General features: G+C 45.7%; 2 protein-coding genes across 5 annotated transcripts in view; one reads left to right on the plus strand and one right to left on the minus strand.

Annotated features, from left to right (window-relative positions):
• Positions 1–108: 108 nt before the first annotated feature.
• On the minus strand, positions 109–13,912 carry LOC136836436 (uncharacterized). Of its 2 annotated transcripts, none has more exons than XM_067100678.1 (3): positions 13,320–13,912; positions 12,363–12,445; positions 109–801 (listed from the first exon to the last, which is right to left on the minus strand). In XM_067100678.1, the coding sequence occupies exons 1-3, from the start codon at positions 13,600–13,602 to the stop codon at positions 349–351; spliced, it is 819 nt and encodes a 272-aa protein (XP_066956779.1). In that variant the 5' UTR covers positions 13,603–13,912; the 3' UTR covers positions 109–348. The 2 variants fall into 2 exon arrangements, with proteins under 2 accessions (XP_066956779.1, XP_066956778.1); XM_067100677.1 differs by having other exon boundaries at positions 12,363–12,448; positions 13,320–13,907.
• A 1,384-nt stretch (positions 13,913–15,296) lies between these two features.
• LOC136836433 (serine/threonine-protein kinase DCLK1) overlaps positions 15,297–20,786 on the plus strand; it is a 241,895-nt gene continuing 236,405 nt past the window's right edge. For 2 of the 3 annotated variants that reach the window (XM_067100673.1, XM_067100671.1), the window contains exon 1: positions 15,489–15,643. The gene's annotated coding sequence lies outside the window, so the exon portion shown is untranslated. Of the gene's footprint in view, positions 15,644–20,786 lie in introns of all 3 variants that reach the window. The other variant, XM_067100668.1, reaches the window with a different exon arrangement.

Consider the following 20,786-nt stretch of genomic DNA (forward strand, 5'->3'; position numbering starts at 1 on the left):
AGTTTTCGACAGCCATATCGGCAGAAGCGTTGGGACATCATATCCGAGGCATGCCAAGCAATAGGTGATGCTTTGAGGAATGAGTATTTAAAGGTAAGCAAAATATGATGAACTTTTAGTACTTTATTTTGAATATTGCTGGATGGTAACATTAATAAGATATCAGAGAAATCATGTAGTTATAAACGATTATGTAATTTTTTAATGTAAATCTTAATGAGATGTTTTCGACATAACTAGATAGCATTAGTATAACGTCAAAGATTTCACACAATTATAAACGGTTGTATTTATTTGTTGCAATGTCAAAGAATTCTTATAAACTATTATGTAATTTTTTTATGTACATTATAATGAGTCATATGAAAAACAATGTTCCTCTTGCCTACTACCAGGTGAATTTGTAGAATGAGAAGTCTCTCCAGTGTTCCTTTGATTTTCATTTGCAAGGGGAAATTGAGATGATGAGGAAACCATATTCAGTGAACAGTTGTACAATATTTCCATGATTTGCTTCTCTGCAAAAACACGTTGTAGGTCATTAAGCTTTCTCAACCTTGTTGCCACAAATTTACCGAAAAATTCGAATTCATCTTCTTCTGCATCAAGATACTTCTCTGCTTTTTCAATGAGTCTTTTCTTTGGAGATTCTAGATGACACTTTTTCTTATTACGAGACATATGAACAGGTGTCTTGAGGGAAGACGCAGCTGTCCCAGATATCTCTAAGCAGGTGGAACTAGGCCTAGATGGTTCCGGTTTAGATTCCCTGGCTGTATCTGAAGATATTTCCTCATCATCCTGAAATAAATTACGAAATGTATATCTGAAGATATTTCCTCATCATCCTGAAATAAATTACGAAATGTATACATATAACTAGTCCAAATTAATATCTACGCGCGTGCACACACTCACACACACGTGTATATATGTATATATATGTATGTATGTATGTGTATATATATATAGTTATATACATGTATCGTATATGTATGTGCGTGTATACAAATATACAATGATACACATTCATGTAGTTTATTACTGATTAAATGTGCGAGTGTTTTCAATTTTACCATAATTTTTTCTTTGCAGTTCCCCACAACCAGTGGAGAGTGGAAAAAAATTGCCGACGACTTCTACCTCTTATGGAATTTTCCCAATTGTGGCGGAGCAATTGATGGCAAACATGTATCTATTGTACCCCCTCCAACTAGTGGATTATATTACTTTAATTATAAAGGTTATTACCAAATATGGGTTGAACTTTGTGTTTATAGGGGACGAAGCTTTTGGACTTCAAGAGCAATTGCTAAAACCTTTCCCCCCAACGAGATTTAACTTTTGAAAAGAAAATTTACAATTACCGACTTTCTCGTGCCAGACGAGTAGTCGAAAATCCGTTTGGTGTACTATTTACTGCGTTTCGAGTTTCCCACACATAGATCGCCTTGAAACCAGAAAAAATCGACCGTGTTGTTTTGGCAAGAGCTGTGTACTTCATAATTTCTTACGGAGAAGGTGCAGGAATTCCTTCACTCCTCTAAACATGATTGACTTTGAAAACATTGGACGTGACTTTGTATCGGATGCAGACTGGAGAAAGGACTCAAATGATGCACGCTTCGCAAATCTTCAGGCAATAAGTCAATGAAATGCCTGTGATGCAGCCAAAAATGCTAGACTGTCATATGTTGCATATTTCAATGGTCATGTAAGGTGTCAAAGAAACGAGCAGGTAAAAGTTACTGCTACTTTATTACAGATCCAGGCGGCTTATATTGCGGCCGACTGACGCCGGGCCGTGAGAGACAATGGAATTGACTGTGACCTGAGGTCGAAACAATAAACAATAATATGCAGTGAACGAGTACAAATTACAATACAAAACATACAGAGCTACAATATAGATACAGTCTTGATGCCTGTGAATGAAAGAAACATGTGATACACAATGTGTGACATTCGTATAAATACCATAAAGTAAAAATGATTAAAATGCGTGACCTGGCACGTTTTAGGCGCGTGACTAATTGAGCTTGAAGAAAACGGAAGTCACCAAAGAAAACAAGCTCAGCGGAGACTTTAATTAATGGCGCGAATTGGTGACTTTACAAATACTCCCAAAGACGAGGGGCTGCGTCTGTTAATCCCCTGTATCTGCTGGGACGGCTGAAGGGTGCCGCGGCTCCTTGAAGATAACTGAGGGGCCTCCGCCTGTGAGGCTGCTGTTTTGGGCAGTTCCTTCCTGGGGCGGCGGCGCTGCGGGGTGAGGCGTGCTGGGAGTGCGTTTGGGCGGAAGGGGTGCTGCGTCGCTGCCGGACTCTCCGACAGGAAGGGCGGGCTTTGCCGGTCTATGAACCCAGGATTTCTTGCCTGGTGCCAGCCGGGCGCCTTGCTGTTCCGCTCCAGCACACGGAAGGGTCCTGTAGGGCTTAGTTAGTGGTGGACGGACGGCGTCGACTCTGACGAAGGCGTGGGTGGCGGATGACAGCTGTGGCGGCATGAAGGTGGTTGCTGTCGATGTATGAGCGCCTGCAAGCGAACGGGCCCGCCACGTCGCAGAGCCTCTGCAGAGATGGGGAGTGGCGATCATCCGTCACGAGCTCTCCGGCACCACGAGGGTTTATGGGTGTCAAAGAAACGAGCAGGTAAAGGTTACTGCTGGTTTATTACAGATCCAGGCGGCTTATATTGCGACCGACTGGCGCCGGGCCGTGAGAGACAATGGAATTGACTGTGACCTGAGTCGAAACAATAAACAATAATATGCAGTGAATGAGTACGAATTACACACGAAACATACAGAGACACAATATAGATACAATCTTGATGCCTGTGAATGAAGAAACATGTGATACACAATGTGTGACATTCGTATAAATACCATAAAGTAAAAATGATTAAAATGGCGTGGCCTGGCACGTTTTAGGCGTGACTAATTGAGCTTGAAGAAAAACGGGAAGTCACCAAAGAAAACAAGCTCAGGGAGACTTAATGGCGCCATGAAACACTATCCTGGCGCCACTGGTGACTTTACAAATACTCCCAAAGACGAGGGACGGCGTCTGATTAATCCTGTACCTGGTGGGGCTGAGGTGCCCGCGGCTCCTTGAGGATAACTGAGGGGCCTCCCGCCTGTGAGGCTGCTGTTTGGGCGGTCCCCTTCCTGGGCGGCGGCGCCTGCGGTGGTGAGGCGTGCTGGAGTGCGTTTGGGCGGAAGGGTGCTGCGGCGCTGCCGGGGACTCTCCGACAGGAAGGCGGGCTTTAGCCGGTCTATGGAAACCCAGTCGTTCCTGCCTGGAAGTGCCAGCCGAACGCCTTGCCGTTCCGTTCCAGCACGCGGAAGGGTCCCCCTGTAGGGCTTAGTTAGTGGTGGACGGACGGCGTCGACTCTGACGAAGACGTGGGTGGCGGATGACAGCTGTGGCGGCACGAAGTGGTTGCTCTGTCGATGTATGAGCGCCTGCAGCGAACTTACGGCCACGTCGCGGGAGCCTCTGCAGAGATGGGAGTGGCGATCATCCGTCCGCGAGCTCTCCCGGCACCCACGAGGGTTCCCCATAGGTTTGTTCAGCTGCGGATGGGGTGCCGTCGGCTCTGGGGGCGGTCCTCCCAACCGAGGAGGACCCACGGCAGCTGATGTTTCCAGTCCTCGGCGGTGCAGCGGCCATGAGGATGACTTTGGGGACCTGTGGAACCGTTCAACCAGGCGTTGGCCGCTGGGTTATGCGCTGTGGTGGTGTGTGCGTGGTTCCCAGCAGTTGAGCCAGGGCAGACCACAGCTCGGAGAGGAAGCGGGGCCCTGTCGGTTGTGATGTGGTCGGGGCCTTGGCGGCTAACCCAACTGGAGAGCAGGGCCTCGGCGCACCCGCTGGCGGTGGCTTCTTGCATGGGCGTGGCGGGCCACCTCGTTGAACGGTCTACCACCGTGAGGAGGTATCTGGATCCGCCCTGATGGGGAAGGGGCCCGACGACGTCGATGTGGATGTAGCCGGCGCGCCCTGGCTGTGGAACTCGCCTACCCCCAACTTTCGTGTGACGACCCACTTTACTGGTCTGGCACTGCAGGTACTGTTTGCCCAGGCTGTGGCGTCCTTTTTGCACCCCGTGCCAGACGAACTTTTTGAAAGCAGTTTGGCCGTGGTCCTGCCGGGAGGTGTGAGAGGCCGTGGATGATGTCAAATACCTGGCGGCGGCGTGAGGCTGGAACCAAGAGGGGCTGGCCTGTGCTGATGTCACAGAGCAGGCTGGGGCCTCCGAGCGGGTCACGTCCCGCCACTTGAGGGATGTGATGGCGGTGCGGTATGCTGGGGTTTCTGGGTCAGCGGCCTGTTCTCTCTAACAAGGTCCTGGTAATGTACACCAAGCTGCACTCGTTCAACTCGACTCTGGAGGGCGTCTGCTACGGGATTTTCTTGCCGGGAGGGTACCTGGCGGAACAGGCCCATTCGGCTATGGCTGAGAGGTGGCGCTGCTGTCTGGAAGACCATCGTCCTTGCTTATGGTGGCGTGAACCAGTGGCTGGTGGTCTGTGAAGACTGTGAAGGCGTCCCCTCCAGGAGGAACAAGTGCGAACTGCGCGATTTTGCTCGCGCCAGAGTTCCCTGTCGAAGGTGCTGTATCGGGACTCTGCGAGTTGAACTTCTTGCTGAAGAAGAGAAGCGATGGGCTGGGGGCGCCGTTGATGATTTGCTCCAGAACAGCACCGCAGGCAACGTTGCTGCGTCTGTCGTCAGCTGGAGGTGAGCAGGATCCTGGTGTGCCCAAGGCGGTTGCCTTGGTGAGGGCGGCCTTCGTCAGGAAAAGGCCTGCTGCTGGCTGGGTCCCCAAGACAGGGACTTCGGTTGACCTTTTAGGGACTTCCGTCAGGGGCGTGGTGTGCGATCCCGGGGATGAAGCGCCTGTAAAGTTTACCATCCCAAGGAACTCTGGACGGCCTTGATGGAGGTGGGTGTCGAAGGAACTTTGCTCACGGCTGCCACTTTCGATGTAGAGGCGGACGCCTGTCGGAGATACCTCGTGACCCAGGAACTCTGCTTTCTGGGCGCCGAATGTACACTTGTCAAAACGGACGACGAGGCCGTTTTCTTGGAGGCGCTGAGGACTGCTTTGATGTGCCTCTGGTGTTCGCTGAGACCTGGAAAATATGAGAATGTCGTCGATGAGCAGACGCAAATTTTAGGTCCCCAGGATGCTGTCCATGAGGCAGCTGGAAGGTGGCCCAGCGTTCCTCAGCCGAAGGTGGAGAAGGCGAACACATAGGACCAAGGGCGTGATGATGGCTGTCTTTGGTATGTCCTCTGGCGCAACAGGTACCTGAAAATAAGATTTAAGAAGGTCAATTTAGTGAATATTTTGGCCCGTGAAAGGAGGCCGTGAGGTCTTACATATTGGGCAGAGGGTAGTGGTCGGGCTCCGTTGCGATGTTGAGCCGTCTGTAGTCGCCGCCAGGGTCTCCAGGGCCGTCCGGTTTCTGCACCATGTGGAGAGGCCCATGGACTGGAGGCTTTCCTGCAGATGCCCATCCGTTCCATCTCCGCGAATGCTTTCGCCTCTGAAGGCGCTGAGGGGAAGCCTGCGGAACTTCGCATGTGTCGGGGCCCTTTAGTCACTATATGGTGGTATATGCCGTGCTGGCTGGGGCCCCAGGGACTTAGCGAAGCTCGGGCTTAAACACCAGGAACTCCGACCAGAAGGTGTGCGTGCTGGTGGGGGGCGACGGCGCTGATGGTGGGTCTGGGTCCCGCCGTTAACGGGAGAGACCGGCGGGGAGTCGGTGTCGGAGGCGCTTTGCGCCCCCACGTCGACTAGGCCGAGTGCGCCAGAAAATCAGCCCCCAGGGTGGGGTTCCCACGTCGCGACGATGAAGTCCCAGGAGTAACTCTGGCCAGGATGGAGATCGACAGGAGCCTGGTGCCGTAGGAGGATGGGGTTCGTTGGCGGCCGTCAGGAAGCGGCCGAGGTCTGGTGTCTGGTTGCGGTCCTCTCTGGATGCTGGGAGGCCGACGAAGGCTCCTGTCGACCAGCATCATCCTGCGGAGACGGTGTCGCGGACGTAGAAACCTACTGTTTTGAGGCCCTGGGTTCTTCGGCTGCCATGGCGGCTGTCCTGCTGGCGCCGCCACCCCGTTTTTTGAGCGGTTGAGCGAGCAGGGCGGCAGGCAGTTTGAGGCGTCCTTTCCGAACCACTTGATGAGCGACAGAAGCCCGGGGACCACCGTACTGGGTTGGTGGGCGTCTGTTGGCGATGGCGTTGATGGGCTGCTGCGTCCTCTTCAGGCTGGGCGAGCTGACCGCTGAGTGGCCGGTTTTAGCCGCTGTGAAGCCTTGACGTCTGTCTGGGGTGTTGTGCCGCCTCTGAGGGGTCCTCGACAGGCATGGTGTGAGGGTGAGCGATCTGGTTGCGTACTTCCGGGAGGGGTTGGCGAGAAAATTTCCCATCACGAAGCTTATCTCCTGCCGCTTGTTGTTTTCACCAGACTAGTGTTGACAGGAGATCTCGACCATGCCCCCAGCGTCTCTTGGATTGAGGTCGTGGCGTGGATTATTGGCAGGTCGATAACAGGCGGCCCGGCTCGGCGATGGGCAGGGGGCAAGCTTCGAGAGAACTTTGTGGTGCTGTATGTGAGGTGAGTGTTTGGTGCCCGCGAGATGAGTTTTGTTGTACGTCCTCGGAGAAGCGTTGAGCACTGTGTCAGCCTGTAGGATTTCATCCAGTGAGGTCCCGCGATTCTGAAGTGGCTCTCCACCCTGCGCAGCCACCTCGATGGGTTGCCCTGCGTGGCGGCAGCTTTAGGGTGAGGCGGCCCGCGATTGTGTTGCCCGGCCGTCGTGTGTTCCGGGCGCTGGTGTGGGAGTTGCGGGGGGCCTCGATGCGGGGTGGGGTGCGAGCTGCGATGGGAGGTAGGTAAACCTCGGAGTCGCGGGGTCCGCGTTTAACTGCATGAAGGAGGGGATATCCGCCATGCTCGCTCCTTTGACCCTTACTGGAGTAGGATATTTCGGCGTCGGTCGCGCTTTCGTGCGGCCGATGTGGTTCGCTAGTGCGCTGGTGGGGTGCGCCGGCGAGTCAGCACTCAAAACGCTGGTTACAGCGCGTGTTTAGGCCGCTAAGGCGTTTTTGGAGAAATCCTGGAGCCAAGACTGAGTCGCCGTGTGAGTCCGCTAATGCTCCGGGATACTCGAGTCACCACTGTAAGGTGTCAAAGAAACGAGCAGGTAAAGGTTACTGCTGGTTTATTACAGATCCAGGCGGCTTATATTGCGGCCGACTGACGCGACGCCCGTGAGAGACAATGGAATTGACTGTGACCTGAGGTCAGAAACAATAAACAATAATATACAGTGAATGAGTAGTACAATTACAATAAACATACAGAGACACAATATAGATACAGTCTTGATGCCTGTGAATGAAGAAACATGTGATACACAGTAGTGACATTCGTATAAATACCATAAAGTAAAAATAGTTAAAATGTGTGACCTGGCACGTTTTAGAGCGTGACTAGTGAGCTTGAAAAGCGGAAGTCACCAAAAACAAGCTCAGCGGAGACTTAATTAATGGCGCCGCGAAACACTATCCTGGCGCCAATTGGTGACTTTACACAGGTTCCCCATAGGTTTTTGTTCAGCTGCGGATGGGGTGCCGTCGGCTCTGGGGCGGTCCCCTCAACCGAGGAGGACCCGCGGCTGATGTTTCAGTCCCTCGGCGGTGCAGCGGGCCATGAGGGGATGACTTTGGGACCTGTGGAACCGTTCAACCAGGCCGTTGGCGCTGGGTTATGCTGTGGTGGTGGTGCATGGTTCCTAGCAGTTGAGCCAGGGCGACCACAACTCGGGAGAGAAGCGGGCCTGTCCGGTTGTGATGGTCCGGGGCGCCGAGCGGCTAACCCAACTGGAGAGCAGGAGCCTCAGCGCGCGCGCTGGCGGTGGCTTCTTGCATGGGTGTGGCTTCCGGGCCACCTCGTCGAACGGTCTACCACCGTGGAGGGAGGTATCTGGATCCGGCTGATGGGGAAGGGGCCGACGACGTCGATATGGATGTGGCGGCGGCGCGCCCTGGCTGTGGGAACTCGCTTACCCCGACTCACGTGCTGACGACCCACTTTACTGGTCTGGCACTGCAGGCACTGTTTTGCCCAGGCTGTGGCGTCCTTTTGCACCCGTGCCAGACGAACTTTTTTGAAAGCAGTTTGGCGTGGTCACTGCCGGAGAGGTGTGAGGGCCGTGAATGATGTCGAATACCTGGCGGCGGCGTGAGGAGCTGGAACCAAAGGGCAAGGCTGGCCTGTGCTGATGTCACAGAGCAGGCTGGGGCCTCCGGGGCGAGGGTCACGTCCGCCACTTGAGGATGTGATGGCGGTGCGGTATGCTGGGGTTTCTGGGTCAGCGGCCTGTTCTCTGGCAAGGTCTGGTAATCTACACAAGCTGCACTACGTTCAACTCGACTCTGGAGGGCGTCTGCTCTGAGATTTTTCTTGCCGGGAGGTACCTGTGGAACAGGTAAATTCGGCTATGGCTGAGAGGTGGCGCTGCTGTCTGGAAGACCATGCGTCCCCTGCTTCGTGAAGGCGTGAACCAGTGGCTGGTGGTCTGTGAAGATTGTGAAGGCGTCCCCTCCAGGAGGAACTTAAAGTGCCGAACTGCGTTGGTACATCGCGCAGAGTTCCCCTGTCGAAGGTGCTGGCGGGACTCTGCGGGACTGAACTTCTTGCTGAAGAGAGCGATGGGCTGGGGCGCCGTTGATGATTTGCTCAGAACAGCACCGCGAGGCAGCGTTACTGGCGTCTGTCGTCAGCTGGAGGGGAGCCTTGGATCCTGGTGTGCCAAGGCCCGGTTGCCTTGAGTGAGGGCGGCCTCGTCAGGGAAAAAGGCCTGCTGCTGGCTGGGTCCCCAAGACAGGGACTTGGTTGACCTTTAGGACTTCCGTCAGGGGGGCTGTGGTGTCGTGATCCCGGGGATGAACCGCCTGTAAAGTTTACCATCCCAGGAACTCCTGGAGCGGCCTTGATGGAGGTGGGTGTTGGGAACTTGCCACGGCTGCCACTTTCGATGTAAGAGGCGGACGCCTGTCGAGAACACCTCGTGACCCAGGAATTCTGCTTTCTGGACGCCGAAGGTACACTTGTCGAAACGGACGACGGCAGGCCGTTTTCTTGGAGGTGCTGGAGGACTGCTTTGATGTGCCTCTGGTGTTCGCTGTGAGACCTGGAAAATATGAGAATGTCGTCGACGTAGCAGGCGCAGAATTTTAGGTCCCCAGGATGCTGTCCATGAGCCGCTGGAAGGTGGCCCCGGCGTTCCTCAGCCGAGAAGGTGGAGAAGGCGAACACATAGGACCCGAAGGGCGGCGATGATGGCTGTCTTTGGTATGTCCTCTGGCGCAACAGGTACCTGGAAATAAGATTTAAGAAGGTCCAATTTAGTGAATATTTTGGCCCCGTGAAAGGAGGCCGTGGTCTTGCATATTGGGTAGAGGGTAGTGGTCGGGCTCCGTTGCAATGTTGAGCGCCTGTAGTCGCCGCCAGGGTCTCCAGGAGCCGTCCGGTTTCTGCACCATGTGGAGGGGGAGGCCCAAGGACTGGAGGCTTTCCTGCAGATGCCCATCTGTTCCATCTCCGCGAATGCTTTTTCGCCTCCTGGGGCGCTGGGGAAACCTGCGGAACCATGCATGTCGGGGGCCCTTTAGTCACTATATGGTGGTATATGCCGTGCCAGCTGGGGCCCGGGGACTTGGCGACTCAGGCTTAAACACCTCAGGAACTCCGACAGAAGGTGTGCATACTGGTGAAGCGGCGGCGCTGATGGTGGGTCTGGGTCCCGCCCGTTAACGGGAGAGACCGGCAGAGTCGGTATCGGGAGGCGCTGCCCCCACGTCGACTAGCAGGCCGAAGTGCGCCAGAAAATCGGCCCCCAGGGTGGGGTTCCTACGTCCGCGACGATGAAGTCCCAGGGTAACTCTGGCCAAGGATGGAGATCGACAGGAGCCTGGTGCCGTGGAGAGGATGGGGAGTTCCGTTGGCGGCCGTCAGAAAGCGGCCGGGTCTGGTGTCTGGTTGCGGTCCCTCTCTGGATGCTGGGAAGACCGACTTAAAGGCTCCTGTGTCGACCAGCATCATCCTGCGGAGATGGTGTCGCGGACGTAAACCTACTGTTTTGAGGCCCTGGGTTCTTCGACTGCCATGGCGGCCTGTCCCTGCTGGCGCCGCCACACCAGTTTTTGAGCGGTTGAACGAGCAGGAGGCGGCAGGCAGTTTCGGGCATCCTTTCGAACCACTGTGGTAGCGACAAGCCGGGGACCTCCGTCTGCTGTGGTTTAGTGGACGATCTGTTGGCGATGGCGTTGTGGGCTGCTCTGCTGTCCTCTTCAGGCTGGATGGAGCTGACCGGCTGTGTGGCCAGTTTAGCCGCTGTGAAGCCTTGACGGAGTCTGGCGAGGTGTTATGCCGCCTCTGAGGTCCTCGACAGGCATGGTGTGGGGTGGCGATCTGGTTGCGTACTTCCGGGAGGTTGGCGAAGGAAGATTTCCGTATGAAACTTATCTCCTGCACAGCTTGTTTGTGCCACCCAAGACTGGTATTGACAGGAGATCTACACCATGCCCCAAGCGTCTCTTGGATTGAGTCGTGCGTGGATTGATTACGGTCGATAACCGCAGGCGGCCCGCTCGGCGATGGGCGAGGGCAAGCCGAGGAGGAACTTTTGTGGTGCTGTATGTGAGGTGTGTGTTTCCGAATTTTCGCGGATGAGTTTTCTGTACGTCCTCGGAAGGCGTTGAGCACTGTGTCGGCCTGTAGGATTTCGTCCCGTGGTCCGCGATTCTGAAGTGGCTCTCCACCCTGCGCAGCCACATCGATGGGTTCCCCTGCGTAGCGGCGGCTTCACGGTGAGAGCAGCCAGCGATTGTGTTGCCCGACCGTCGTGTGTTCAGGGCGCTGGTGTGGAGTTGCGGGAGGAGGGCCTCGATGCGGGGGCGGTGCGGCTGTGATGGGAGGTAGGTAAACCTCGAGTCCGCGGGGTCGCGTTTAGCTGCATGAAGGAGGGGATATCGGCGTCCATGCTCGCTCGCTGACCCCACTGGAGTGGGTACTCGGCGTCAGTGCGCTTTAAAATGCGCGTGTGGTTCCGCTAGTGGCGCTGGTGGGAATGCGCTTGGCGAGTCAACGCAGCTCAAGCGCTGGTTACGGCGCTGTTTAGGCAGCTAAGGCGTTTTTGAGAAATCCTGGAGCCAAGACTGAGTCGCCGTGTGAGTCGCTAATGGCTCCGGGATACTCCGAGGTCACCACTGCTAAGGTGTCAAAGAAACGAGCAGGTAAAGTTACTGCTGCTTTTATTACAGATCAGGCAGCTTATATTGCGGCCGACTGACCTTGAGCCCGTGAGAGACAATGGAATTGACTGTGACCTGAGGTCAAACAATAAACAATAATATGCAGTGAAGCAGTACAAATTACAATACAAAACATACAGAGCTACAATATAGATACAGTCTTGATGCCTGTGAATGAAAAAACATGTGATACACAATGTGTGACATTCGTATAAATACCATAAAGTAAAAATGATTAAAATGCGTGACCTGGCACGTTTTAGGCGTGACTAATTGAGCTTGAAGAAAGCGAAGTCACCAAAGAAAACAAGCTCAGCCAGACTTAATTAATGGCGCGAATTGGTGACTTTACAGTCATGTAAAAGTATCATGGCAGGAAGAATGATAAAATAATATGTGCCAATACAGTGCATAGTAAGTATATATATATATATATATATATATATATATATATATATATATATATATATATATATATATATATATATATATATATTATATATATATATTTATTTATCATACACAATTGTTCTGTGCAATGGTAGAATTACTATAACACTCATTCAAACTGGATGAGTATCTAATGGAGTATTTATTCAGAAAAAGTTACAAGCTTTCTTGGACAAACAGTCCACATTATCAAGTATGTGTACAGTGACCAGGCGCGTAGTCCAGCTGTATTTATATCTGTGTGCTGGGTCCTTTTAAACCTATAATCGCCTGGCTGCTCCTGTGTGACCCCCACCCCCTTGTGACCTTGGCCTTTCCCTGTCCCCTTATTCCAGGTGTCCGTTTTCCGTGCGTTCTCTTGCGTTTTTCTTTTGTTTCCTTTTATATATATATATATATATATATATATATATATATATATATATATATATATATATATATATATATATGTATACATACATACATATATATATATATATATATATATATATATATATATATATATATATATATATATATGTATACTACATAATAAATGTTAATCATCATAATAGAAACTAAATAAATGTCTACTCACCTTTGGGTGTGCGATTTTTTCTTGAGAATCCTGCTTTTGTTGATCTTGCAAGTTCGAGGTTGATTCCCGAGGAGTTTCTTGGTCTGCTGTAAAGAGAAATAAATCAAAATACCACAACTTCGGCACATATACTTTGCCTTCTCCTGCACCTGATTTCTTCGATTTCCTAACTTTTTTCAATTCTTTCCTAAATGATCCCCTAAGTGTGGCAATTTTGGTTTTCACAAAACCTATGATTGCATCTTTATCTATTTTTTTTTACATAATTCCAGTAATTGCTCATAGGCTGCTTGTCTTTTTACTTTATTGGAGTAATCTGGACTTCGTATTTTCCACAACCATGGAAATGTTCTGTACAGGTCCAAAAACTTACTAATGAAATCGTGAGGTAGCCTATATACTTGACTGACTGCGACATCCTTTCACAGCAGTAGTCTTTTTCTTACTGACCCGACTCCCACGAAGAAATAGTGCGATCGAGTCTGAGTACTCATACAGGTATTGTACATATTGAAACTTTTGCACCCAGTCCTTCCCCACACACGCAGCAAGTGTATAGTCACACACAAGATTATATAAACTATACATATATATATATATATATATATATATATATATATATATATATATATATATATATATATATATATATATATATATATATAGGTGTATGTGTGTTTTGTATGCTTGCTCGGATCAGCGATAGGAAGAAAAATCAGAGAGAGAGAGAGAGAGAGAGAGAGAGAGAGAGAGAGAGAGAGAGAGAGCTTGTGTGTTGGTCTGGTGAATTGACGTACAGACATGGTTTAGAATAAGAACAAATGAAGCTGTACAGTTGAAAAAAAAGTGTTCATATTCATACTGTAAAGGAAATAAGCCAGTTATAGTATATTCAATACTCAAAAATCACAGCTGCTGAGATAAACGTTCAAAATAAAACATTACAATATTACTGACCTGGATATTTTCCACCAGCACCAATTCTGCTGAAGCTATCCAGCAATAACATCTGTTTTGTCTTGCTTGTAGTTGGTGTTTCTGACTGTTCCAGTTCCTTTTTCTTCTTGTTTTCAAGTTCAGAATATTCACTTTCATGCTTAGTTTTTAAATGCTTTAGCATATTACTGGTGTTTCCACTATGAATGACCGTGTCTGAACAGATCTGGCACACTACTTTAGCTGAAATGTATTCATGCTCTTCAAAATAGAGCCAGACTTCACTTCGATTCTTAGTTGCCATAGTCTTATGATGTCGCTAGCCAAACTCAAACAGGTTTCGTATTCGTATGTGCAAAGTCAATGACTAAGTCAGACTGACCAAAGTGGCGGACTGGCGCCTGGCGGCCAACAGGTCTGGGACACGTACGTTTTCTAAAAGTTACCAACTTAACAACATAAACGCAAGCACCTACATGTTTTGGCCAGGATTGCAAGTGTCATTTCATTCATAATAATTGAACCTATATATCATCATTAAGTTTGTCATGAAGTTTCAAAGAACCAAAGAAGTTGATTTTATCTCCTAGTTATAATAATAAAATATACAATTATATATAGTTTCAATACTCACAGTACTCAAAAAGTATCGATACCTAACAAAAAATATCGATACTTTCGATACAGGGCCGGTATCGGAAGTATCGATACGCCCACCACTAAGCTGCAAGACGCGCCAGTCAGTTCAACATGCTGAAAGGACGACGGAACAGGCCAGTCTCGACGGGACTGGCATCGATAGACCCCATACAGTACAAGTTAACTGATCGGTTCCTGCCATCGCTACGAAATCAGCGTGCCAGTCGCGTACTTGTATGGCCAGCTAACAAAATTTCTATTTTTATATCTTCCAACACAACTTATAACTAATGTAAGGAGAGCAGTTTTTCTCGGCGTGTTTTAAAAGAGTCTAAAATCGTTTGACTGTTATGTGTAGCTGCCATTGAACCACCTCAGCAAGTCTTAACATTCAGATTTGTCAAACCTTCCCAGGAATTTATTACACCAACCAACTAAAATAGTAAATAAAAAGGTGAAAACTGGATACGAGAACGACGATTTTCATTCATGGATACCTGTACGTAAAAGTCGAGTGAATGTATGATGAGCAAAAATTGTACACTAAGTCACGAACGGAAAACTGAAAAATTTGATTGGAACCACACGTCAAAAAGGCAAAAGTACGAGCTCCAGTCAAAATTTTCATTGTGCCTGACTGGTGTCTTAATCTGATATATTTATCTACTTTAATACAACGTGCATCCTAAGACGTTGGCAACCTGGGTTTTTCAATTTTTTTTTACATTTTTATTTCTTATTAATAATTGCTTGTCATTTACGGGCCCCCCGAGAAGCTACAAATGTTGAAAGGTGGTAGCCTATTCCTTTGCTTATCTTTAGGATTTCATCCAGCTGCTTTTTTTTACTTCTTCGCAATCACCTTCAGTCCGAAAGTTGTTTTGCCGATTTCTGAGAAACGCCCCGTCCTAAGTACACTCATAATTATTCTGTGTTTTAAATGAACAATAAACTAAGTATTTGGAAGTTGAGACTCAAACTCTCCTGAGTCCCTATTTCAGTACACCGCCAACTGAAATATCAATATTTGCTGTCCTTTTCCAATGCGCTCCTTGCCTGACCAAGTCATTTGCTTTATACTTTTAAGTTTAGAATGAAAATATAAGAGTATACGTGTTATATATAAAATATGATAATTTCTGCCTCTTTTCTTTGTTTTCTTCGGACTTTGCTTCAGTTCTCCATTACATAGACGTTTGAGTATAGGTTGCACAAACCTGAATGTCATTCAGATAGGACAATGAAAGGCTACCAAGTATCTCTAAGTGGTTCATTCTTTTATCGAAGTATAAAGTTAATCCGGAATTTCATAAATGATCCATGCCGCTATCCAGATTTTGCAGAGGCGTACAACGAGAACAAATACGAAATGTTTATCATTTTGCAGTTATTCTAGTACGAGTATGGATTTCTCATATAATTGCCCTCGTACCAACCAGACTTTAAGCTTTTCACAATGGGATATGAATTATTCAATCGAGTTTTTGAACACAGGATTTAACAGAAGAATAAGAGTTATCACATCAACAAGTTTAAATCAGTTTGGTAGAATTGAGTGGGATCTAGGAAACGGCAACAGCAGACGATATTAGTCGTTCTTGAGAAGTGTCAGCGATTGGAGCAGTTGTGTTAACCGTTTATGTTGGAGTCATTTATAAGCTATAAATAAGATAAAAGACGCGTCACCTTTATTGGCTAAGTTAAGGGTAAGTATTTCTAATATAAATGTGCAATCAAAGTTGACTGTAACCCTCACATTTCTTATCTGTAGTCTCAGCCCTGCGTGACCATCTCGAGCGGAGCGAATCCGAGCCAAATTCAAGCTGCTGTTATTTACGGTCTGCAAAGGGTTTTCGATAATGTCTATTGGAATGCAGGAATTTGGATGATTTATGCAGATAGTTATCTACTGAGCACTAAGTATGGTTTCCCTTGTCATTTAGGATATCCCACACTAATTTTGTTTGAAATTAAATATAGGTAGCTAGCCTTTTTGCTGGTTAGCCTAACCTAGTCTGGGCTGACGCCCTGTCATTTAAACCAACAGAAAATTTTAGGCCTAGGCGAGACCTTTTCAAATTTAATAATGTTTAGAGTTGGTATAAGCACATTTTGTTCATCACCATCATTTTTGTCTCATTCCGCGTGCTATGCAAAGGGCCGCATCATCTTAGTCTTCATCTAGATTATGTTTTTGGAGACACTCCCTTTGGACCCCATTAAGTATATGTTGCTGGTCCAAGCGACTTGTCAGTTTCAGTTTATAGTTTTTTAAGTAACATTCCTCCGTTTCTTATGTTTTCAAATCTTTATGTCTATAGTGTTTTCCTATTGTAAGAGTTTTTAATTTTTTTTCATAAAGTAGTCAGTCTTATTGAAAAGAGTGTGCTATGTATTCAGAGATTGTTTTGTGTTCAGGTATATCAGTAATTTTTTCCTTACCAAATGTTCAAAAGCAGTGCTTTATCTTGTAGATGTTCTCCATGGTTCTTGGTTCCTCAGTGCTCACTCCACAAATAGGCACACTACTGTACAGTTAGGTTCAGAGCTGTATCTTTTGTAATTTTTTTTCTGAATTCACTCTATTAGCCCTCAGTTTTTTTCTGTCGCTGACTTCATGTGCTGTTCAATGTGTCATTTACTTGAGATGTTGATTTTTTGTCTCCTACTTCCCTTATTTTGAAAGAACATGTCAGTTCCGAGACTATTAGACGTTCATGCAAGCTATATCACTTAAAAATAATTTTTTTTTACTCTTTTAGTCAGGAAATCTCATGCTCTTATCCTATTCCTTCATGAAAACTTTAGTGTTATTCTTTCCCTTAATTCTTGTTAATGAAAATAATAGTATGACCATCCATAATTTTTGTATTTGGAAGTGTGTTACGACTTTTATTGAATTTTTATGCATAAATTTACTGTTATTACTATACATACTTTCCAAGGGGCTTCCCTTTGTATGAATATCAGTCTCTGTTTCTTTCCTCTTCTCTTCCATGATCTACTCAATTTCCTCATTAATTTTCAACTTTATATGCATTTTCAGTGCTTTTTTATAATTTTTCTATTTCCACCATCTCTGTAATAATTTGCTGCATATTGTTACAACAAGTTTTGTCCACCACTGTCTATAAGGGCCTGTTGGTTGATCTTCAGCTATTTGTATAATTAATCTTGTCACCTCAGAGTTTATTATGTTATGGAATAGGACAATTTTTTTATCTATTTTTAAACTACAGGCTAGCCTATATGTCAGATTCTGCTCTGACTCCCCCGTTCAGTGTGTACATTGGTTGTTCATACATTCCTTAGAGTATCCTGTAGTGCATTTTCTCCAGTTCTTTCATGTCTTTTACTCCAGGTTTCTGTATTATTAGCAAATATTGTTGGGACTACTGTACAACTGTTTTGTTTTTCTTCTGTCTCACTTTTAGTGCTAATGAGCACTAATCTGTATACCATTCTTGTAGGTATTTGTATTCCTTTTCAGTACTTATTGAACTGCTGGTGGGTAACTTCGTCTCCCATAAATATCTGGGACTCTCAATTCCTATATCTCTTATTAATGTTGTATTTTTCTTGCATATACTGTATCTTTACTAAGTCTGTTAATATACAATACAGCTGTGGTCCAAATATTATTTATGTCTTACATTCTCTTTTAATTTAATCATTTCTGTTTTGCTTACTGCTCACCTCATCACTGCCTTGCCATTTTCATCCATTTTGTGTATGTCATGCATCTTTTCGCCCCATCATATTTCTGATATTTTTGTTACAGTCCTTGAAGTCTAGTTCAGCAAAGCATTTTAGACATTACCGAACCATATACTACAGGCTATGTGTTTGGGCACCTAAGACAGTGTTATGATCAATACAGATTTTTTGGTTAATTGGTGATCCACAGTAAATCTTCCTTCCAGTCCGCCACATTGGAATGTTTTTTTTTTTCTTTATTTCTTCAAATTTTGCATTGTTGTATCTATTCTCACTTCTTCAAATAATATAATTACTTTGGTAATATTGAATATCCCTCTCCTGTTGTTAAATACCGGTACTCATTTACTGTCTTTTACATGCAGTGACGGGATTTCCATCTCCTCCCTTCTCTTTGAGTGTTTAACTCTTTTTCGTTATCACTTATTAGGGTTGCAAGATTCTCAGCCATTTCTTTATCCAGCCTTCTGGTTACCTTGTTATTTACTCTTTTCCTGTCTTTATTGTATGTGTTCTTTTCAAGATTTTGTATCGCTTTTTATACATCTTGAATGCAAGATTGTTGGACATTTTCTTCATTTTCTCTCCCATATTTTCATCCATGACAGTAAATGGTACTGGATGTTAGCTCTCTCACTGCTGCTATTCCTGATTCATGTGAAGTGTATTCAGAATGAATAAGTGTTTGAAAAATTATTTGTAACTTTTCATTTATTCAACTTCCTCTGTTACTTTACATCTTTGTTTTTCATAGCCATCACGTTGTTGGCCATGTTGCCATCCATTTTTTATTTATTTCCAGAAGGCTGTGTGATTTGCTTCCCCTTTGGATTTTATATCAGCAACTGTTCTCTATCGTAGTACCATCTTCTTTCATGTTTTCTTGACTAATATAGTCAGTTGTGAGGTTTTCTTATACTAGCATTAGTCTCTCACTATGTTCATATTGTACACATTTTGCTCCCATTTTTTAAACCACCCCTTCAGATTCATTAGCCTTCCAATTACACTTGATCCTATTTCCTTGCTTATTTTGTATTTTTTCTTCCAGCCCCAAAGGATTTTGCATAAATCATACTGCAGTGAGTGTACTGTACTTCCTTTTTTTTGGACCCTTTTCTTTTGCTATTTGTACCAAGGTTTGTATGGTAAGTCTTTGTGTCCTTTTAGCATTTTGATGTTTGCTCTATATTTTATGCTGTTGTGTGTTCCACTTACGATTTTCAAGTTCACTTCCACACTCATTACACAGTAGTCTGAGTGTGCTAATTCAGATTATATCCTGAATGGTTTTTTCCTTTTCTTTAATAATTTTTTTATTCTCCGCTGCTTCATCTTCATTAATCAGGACATAGGCGTAACTGACCACTATGCAATTTGAATTCTTGTCCATGTGCCTGTGCACTTTATTTGGCTATTCAATAAGCTCGGTCTATTGTGCTTGATCAATTTCCATGGTGCTTTTCCCCCTTTTTACACTTCTTCCCTGTTGATGTTAATTGTCAACTTGGTAGTTATTCCCTCCGATTCATGAACTTCTCTTCATTTTATCAGCTTTTTGCATCTCTTCTTTTGAGGAGCACATTTTTATTGGTTGTTCATTTTTGCTCCTATTTCTTGTGGCATATATGTAACTCTTAACCATATCCTGTTCTTATTGTTGTTAATATTGACCCATAGAGAGTCATGGTGTACCAAATTTATTTTTTTACTGTAATACTTGCTACCTAATCTTTAAATGCTTACAAAGACTGTACCTCCATCTCTATTTCCCTTGTTAAGAAACACCATACACATTTCTTTCTATATATTCATATTCATATTAACATTAGTTTCCGTCAGACATTAACTCAACATCCACCTTTCCAATTATTTCTTTTGATTGTAGTTTGGACTTAATTTCCATAACATTTACTTACTGTGTTCCACAGCTGGCATATAGTTTTTCCCCTATGTATACCTCGTGCACTTTTTCCTTTTCTTTTTTATGTCATCCTTGTTGGAGGTGTGGTCCTATCTTGTTCACTATTTGGAGTTCCTGTTCTGCTTATGGTATAGGTTTTGGCACTATTGCCTGGATACTCTCTACTTCTAATAAATGTATCTTGTTTACTACTTTCTCCACCTTTGTCATAAAGAATCAATTTCATTTCTTACTGTATTTTCAGCTGATGTTTTTTTATACTTGCCATCACTCCAAGTTTTGTTACCTTTTGTGCACCAGAAACAGCAGCCTGTTTGACTGAAGGGGCAAGGTTCCCAGTTTTCATAGAATTTACATAAGTAGGCTAATTTTCTTCAGTGCCTTTCCTTATTCTATTTTGGCTCATAAATCAGTTGGTTTATCTTCTCCTTTGATGGACTAACGTATCTTCACTGTTTATCTCACCTACTCCACGTATGTTTCATATCTGTGTTCAATTCTCATCCTTGGATGCTCCATTTTTGGTACTAAGTCTGTGATTATTTCTTTAGTACTGTACTTGTCACATTTACACATGCTATCTTTCTTGGAAGTACAGTACTTCAAGTAAACTTTTCCTGGATGTAATGCTGGGACTACATTATGTTCCTTTATTGGCTAATTATAACCAATATTCACATACTAGTACTCTACTTGAATTTAATTCCTTTTCATGCACATTCCTGTGCTATAGTATCAGCATGTTGCTTGTGTTCTCTGATCTGCCATTCTGGGCTTAGTTTGGTACCTGGAATGTTTTCTGATGTGATAGTTTTCCAGTGCTTTACTTTCAATTTCATCAATTATTTTTTTATGCTAAGTATTAAAATCTTGTATGATATTCCACTGGTTATGTACTGACCTTTTACCTATAATTTTTTCTAATCTTTCTTTGCAGGAGCTGCACCTTTCTTTTCATGTTTTTAGCACATCTTCCAATGTTTTTGTTTCTCATTTTAATTTATAGCTATTTTTTTATACCATCTGTCATCATTTTCTGTAGATTCTAGATGCTCTTGGATTTTTTTTCAAGCTTTTTTTTCTGCATTCACAGCCTCCTGACTTGTAGCATTTCCCCTATCATGTTTCTTATAATCTAGATGTGTATATATTTTTATTTTTTATTTTCACCCTTTTTCTTTCCATTGCCTCTTACACCTCCTCAGAGC

The sequence above is a fragment of the Macrobrachium rosenbergii genome, chromosome 56 (genome assembly GCF_040412425.1).
Source record: "Macrobrachium rosenbergii isolate ZJJX-2024 chromosome 56, ASM4041242v1, whole genome shotgun sequence".
Lineage (NCBI taxonomy): Eukaryota > Metazoa > Arthropoda > Malacostraca > Decapoda > Palaemonidae > Macrobrachium > Macrobrachium rosenbergii.